We start from the raw sequence: 5,889 nt of genomic DNA, 5'->3' as shown, positions 1-5,889 counted from the left end.
AATAATAAAAGCTAAAATGTTAGTAAAAATTAAAAGTAACAAAATGTGATCTAAAAGATTAAGGTACAAAATGCAACGAAAAGTAACAAAAAAGTTATATAAAACTAAAGTAGCAAAAAGATAGATAAAAAATACCAAAGGCCTAGATAGATGCTAAAATCAGCAAAAGGCTAGCTGAATGATAAAAGTAAAAAATTTATATCCAAAACTAAGACTAGCTAAAAAATAAAAATAATAACAGGGATAACTAAACGTAGCAAAAGGTTATCCAAAACTAAAAGTTGCAAAAGTCAGCTAAAAATTTCAAAAGGGTTAGCAGCATTATGACAGTTTATTCTGTCAGAAGGCTAGAAGCTAAAAGTAGCATCTGGCTATCTAGAAACTATTAGCAACTRGCTAACATAAAGCTAAAACTGTCAAATGCTAAAAGTAGGAGAACGGTAGTGTAAGAATAAAATTATTAAATGATGGGAGAAATCTATTAAAGTCGATTTCAAAGATGTTTTATTTTGATGTGAAAAGTATRGGTGAATAAAATAAAGTATTTGGATAAAAGTTAAATTTGATTTTGTTGCTCTGTGAATAAATCTTTTTTTTTTTTCTCAGATGACACTCAGCTCCACACATTCAGGACAGGCAGCGGTGAGTCCTGCTCATATAAACCATCACCTGCAAACCTGTCAGATTATAATCTCCTGCTTTAATCTCAGCTGCAGACGTGAAAACAGGCTCGTCGGTGAAGAACAGGGGGTTTTCCAGCACCGCGGTGGTCGCTGGGATCGTGGCTGCGCTGGTGTTACTCCTGGCTCTGGTCCTGGTCGCCGTTTTCATCCACTGCCTTCCTGCTGCGTCACCGCTTCACCTGATTCAGGTGAGTTACAAACAAACCCCGCCTCGTTTCTGCTTCATATAATTAATTCAACCCTTCTCTGTCTCACAGAGACGCAGCAGCTACTGGCCTTCCCTGAAGTTTCAGAAGCAGCAGTCCGGTTACACAGAGGTGGACGGAGAGGGTTACGACAAATTCAGCATTGTTGAAGCTGGAGCGTGTTAAAAATAAAAACTSTATATTTTCTACATCAAATCAGTTACGATGGAGAAATGAAATTCCAGTTTCTGTACCTTTTTTGCCTGCAGCTATTTTTATTTTTTAAATAAACCSTAACATTTTTTTTACAGAAGTATTGTTTATTTTGATGCATTTGTTTAAGATAAATACACCTCTGGTCTGAGGATGCTTTAGAGCAGTGTTTCCCAAAGTTGGGGTCGGGACCCAAAGTGGGGTCCCGAAACATCAAGGTGGGGTCCTGAAAAGATTTTATGAATTAATTCCATTTTTGCCTTAGTTSTTACAAAGGAGTGAGGTTAGTGTATTTAAAATGGATAAATGTAGTATAAAAAATATTGTTACTATGCCCATGTTTAGTTGACCTGATACAAATGTTTATCATCCAAAAARAGRTGGGGGCWCAGGTCTCTGRTACTGTTATTTTGTGGGTCAAAAGCTGAAAAGTTTGGGAACCACTGCACTTTGGTTCKCAAAGTTGGGCTTGGGACCCAATTATGGGTCATGAAGCACCTTGGATAACCTCCAGAAATCAATTTAAAGGGTAATAAAATAATTGATGATGTAATATTTTCCCTATAACTACTACAAAAACACACAAAAGAAAGTTTAAATAAATTTTTATATTTGTGTACAAGCTGTTTAGATTGTCAAAAAGCCTGTGTTTTTAGGGTTATTAACAAAGTTCGTGTACTCAGACCAGTAATATTTGGGGTCACAAGTTTTCGCCATGGGTATTTTGTGGGTCAGAAGATAAAAAGTTTGGGAACCACTGCTTTAGAGTGCCCCAAGTGTAGCTGGGGGGATGCTGGGGAGAGGGAGGTCTTTTACCTCTTGGACCAGACTACAAATGAGATGATGAAGATGGAGAAATCTTAGGCCTCAACCAGCAGGTGGCGCCCTAACCATATGTTTCACATCAGGACGTGCAGTGAACGTGGCAGATATGTTTAAAATAGGCAAAAAATCTGATTTGGGAGCTTTTTGAATTTGTCAAGCCCCCCAAAAACCTACAGGATGATGGCATGAGTTTACCATGTGAGCACATCTGGGTCTTGAACAAATGTGGAAGAGACGCTCAGGGCTGTAGCTTATATATATATGTATTACGCTTTAAAGATTGTAAGCTATAAGAAGTTATTTGAAGTTAATGAAAAAAGAAATCACCCCRATTATTGAGCCTGTGTGAACGCGCATGCGCATTAGAGGCAGGGCAGCTGGAGGAGCGCGCGCCTCCGTGTCTGCTGCCTGGTTAGTGACAGCCAGCTGTGCGGCTACAACAAACAAGCTCCTCTCCCGCTACACGCAATCAGGTTCGGGTTTTCTTTTCTTTTTTTTTTTCGTGGTCCGGTGCCGACCGTAACCCCCCACGCTTGGAGCTGTCTCCGAACCGAATCCTCGACGGCGACGCTGCTGCGACCCGGTCCAAACCGCGTTTTTCTGGGCGAATAAAAACCAAAAAAAGAAAAGAAGCTAGGCTCAACATGAATCCGTCGTGTGGCAGATGTGGTCAAGTCGTTTACCCCACGGAAAAAGTGAACTGTCTGGACAAGGTAAGAGCACGAAATCTTATATATATTTACGTTTTCTATGTATTCCCTATTTTTTGGGATTTGTTTTCCCTTCATTCATTGTCGGTTGAGCTCATTTCTCGACTGAAACCGAGCGGCTCGCCTGTATTTTTTGGTGAATGAATCGGAACTGCCCCGAACGGAACAGGTATTTCGACGTTAGCATGCTAGCTGCTAGCTAATGTCTGGGGGGGGGACGCGAAGGCTCAACAGCGTTGTTTTTTCGATGAAAGTAACGAGTTGTGTTGATATTAAAAACGGGTTCTGGTGTGTTTCACGAAGACCGAGTCGGACCCAAAAGGTGTCGAATCACCCACCTAAAAGCGGTGCTTCCCTAACGAGCCCGAGCCTGGTCTGAGGCCTGACAGGTGTTGTGCTAAAAATGCAAACCCTGCCAATCTTTACCTTTTTTTCTCCTTTATTTAAAAAACACAAACGCCCTTGTTTCCAAGTAAATCCATCAATGTACAGATTTTAAACGTAAAGTGTTTCTATTATTTATGTAAATGATACTAAACTGGATTAAATGTGTTCTCATGTCCCGTAAAAATCTCTCATTTGTCTCAAATACACCAACTCTAATCCTAATCTGGGATGATTAGTGCATCAGGTTTAGTTTCACCTAAAAGCGCCACGAGCCCTAATCTCAGTCAAGGTGATAATCTCATCAATTTTAACCCACACTGACTTGGAGGAGGTCAGTAATTCTTTGGAGAGCTACAAGTGACCGAGTTCCTGTTTTTTTATTTTTATTTTTTAAAGGAAACGAACTTAAAACCTTTTGGACTGCTGCTTTTATTTATCCAAACCGACTCYAACATTTAAAACTGCAACAAGACGAAGTGCACAATAATAATAGTCTGGGTGTGGTCTTTTGCTTTGCATACAAATGGCAGAAGCTGTGCAGCTTTTATTTGATTTTATTTTAAATTCAAGTAGATAATTTGTCTAATGGATGCCTCAGAGACAATTGAAAATCAATCCCTTTTTGAGATGTGCTTATCTGTCAGGGGGTTGACGGGCGAGGGAGGTGAAGAAAAGAGCTCACAAAGCACTTTTATCTCAAGTAAACATCAGCTCTGGAATGGATGCACCACCAGAATGTGTTCCGAGATCAAGTTGATTTACATCAGCACCCTGGCATTACAGAGGCATCTTCTTTGTGGGAGGGATGTTGGTGTGTTTGGAAATCAAATTGCCACAAGTGCAGTCCAAATGTGCTCTGTAATCTGGCCCCGAAGCAGAGTGCATTCCAGCAGACGGACACTCCCAGTAAGCGTGCTCTGTCCCGGGCCTGCTGGGTCGTTTCCCCTCCCCTGAACCGAGCAGAGACTTTTAAAACAACCAGACTTTCCTGATACTCTTATCAGATTTAAATGAAAACGTGTGTGTTGACAACCGGTTGGCCAACACGAGAAGTTGTGTCTTGGTGTGGTAGTAGCTGACAGTCCTCAGCATGCAGCTAACAACACCTGCATGCYATGCTGCGTAACAAAACAGCTAAAACTGCATCCCTTTTTCGTCATTTTAGTCTAAAACCTGGTGATAATTTATCTTGCTGATAAATGTTTTCACCTGGCAGGAGAAGGCTGAAGCTGGTTTGAATGTTTGCGTAACAGGGCTGGGCCCCGGCTGTAGCTGTAGCAGCGTGCCGCCAAACACAGTCACACACACACACACACACACACACACATACATACGAAGACAGGAAGTGAATGTCAGCTCAAGCTCTTTCTCAGTAACCGTTCTGCCTTCTGATTTTAGCTCTCGTTCAGGGCCTAAAATACCAGCTGGTTCGGAGGAACCGTCAAACGTACTTTTCAGATCGTATCTATCAGAAACTTTTTCTTTGTTGCTTTATTTAAAAGTTTCGTTAAACTTTGCAACGAGGAAGATGTCGTGTGTGAGCGGAATGATTTATCTGTCAAAGATTAGCAGCCATTTTCAACCTTTCAGTGGGACGAATGTGTTTTTTAATAACAAACTTATAGAGTAAAAAAACTGACACTGCGCTTTTCTTGCAATATATACATATATATATATTGTGATATGACAAACTTTTCAACAGATGACTTTAAGTTCTGCTGCCATCTTACCTGATGGTGTTCTGGTGGCTCATCTGCAGGTTTTGTTCAAAAGTACGAATCAAAATTTTAAATTCGAACAATTAAAGGAGAATCTACGTGTCTGCCCCGGTTTCAGTCGGTACTCGAGACTCGATTCCTAACCCTAGCTGGGACCTGAGTGCAGCTCTACTAGACAGCTGATTAACTTTTGAAGTTAACTCAATTCAAGATGGCTGCCACAGCTGATCAACATTAGCCTAAACTGCATGACTATGTTTATCTTAGTGTATTTTACAAATATTGAACTAAAATTAGGTGTGGCCGTAGCTGACAGCTCATGAGAAATGTCAGGTCTTAGTTTGGTTTTATTTTTTGCAGCCTGTTGCAGAGAGGCTGCTTGTCTTCGTCTTGTTGCACCTACAGAAGATGCTAAAGGTCACACGGTTTAACAGATCTAAGAAGAGCTTCTCAAACACAACAAGTCTTGAGCTTAACATGCTTTTTTGTAAAGAATAACACGGAACAAACTCCAGAAAGTTTTAAAAAAGTACTGCTAAAGCAGGCTCGGCCTAAATGTTTTGCACAGTCTGTGTTTTGTCTTGCTCGTATATGCACATTTCCAGTTGTCGGTTGGGTTGGATGCTGCACTTTGTGGCAGCCGTGTTAGATTTCTGGTTAAGAAGTGAGTCGTCGTCATTTTGCTTCTGCTCAGTACCAGGAAATAACTGCAAAGACGGGTCAAAGGTTAGACCATCATTACTTTATGCAGCACTGTACGGCCATTACTGAGAGTAAATGCTTCCTCCCATGGATTTAGCCACTTTTTTTTCAACTGACTATTATCAAGTTTAGAAAGTAGAAAGTGGAGCCAAAGACAATGTTTAAGATGAGCTGTGACTGTTTTGTTGGCTTTCCAAAAAAAGTTTCTTCCAATGTTTTTTTTTATTTTATTATGTTTAGTCGAGTTTTTCTAAAAGAATCATTTCCTCCAAATGCCTTATGAGGTAAGAAAGCTAACAGTGAGAACAACGGAAACCACTTCACATCTTCAAGCTTTTTAAAAAAATTTTTAATCTATTTTAATATACACTCACCAGCCACTTTATTAGGTACACCTGTCCAACTGCTGGTTAACACTTAATTTCTAATCAGCCAATCACATGGCGGCAACTCAGTGCATTTAGGC

At 40.4% G+C, this 5,889-nt stretch overlaps 1 protein-coding gene across 1 annotated transcript in view; it reads left to right on the top strand.

The window, feature by feature from the left end:
- Window positions 1-2,408: 2,408 nt before the first annotated feature.
- lasp1 (LIM and SH3 protein 1) overlaps window positions 2,409-5,889 on the top strand; it is a gene marked incomplete at its 5' end in the record, with an annotated part of 29,574 nt that continues 26,093 nt past the window's right edge. The window contains 1 exon segment of the mRNA XM_014022557.1: window positions 2,409-2,619. Within this exon segment, the coding sequence (XP_013878011.1) occupies window positions 2,551-2,619 (69 nt within the window).

Source organism: Austrofundulus limnaeus, unplaced genomic scaffold (genome assembly GCF_001266775.1).
Source record: "Austrofundulus limnaeus strain Quisiro unplaced genomic scaffold, Austrofundulus_limnaeus-1.0 Scaffold4, whole genome shotgun sequence".
Lineage (NCBI taxonomy): Eukaryota > Metazoa > Chordata > Actinopteri > Cyprinodontiformes > Rivulidae > Austrofundulus > Austrofundulus limnaeus.
This window is presented reverse-complemented; position numbering and strand designations above follow the sequence as displayed.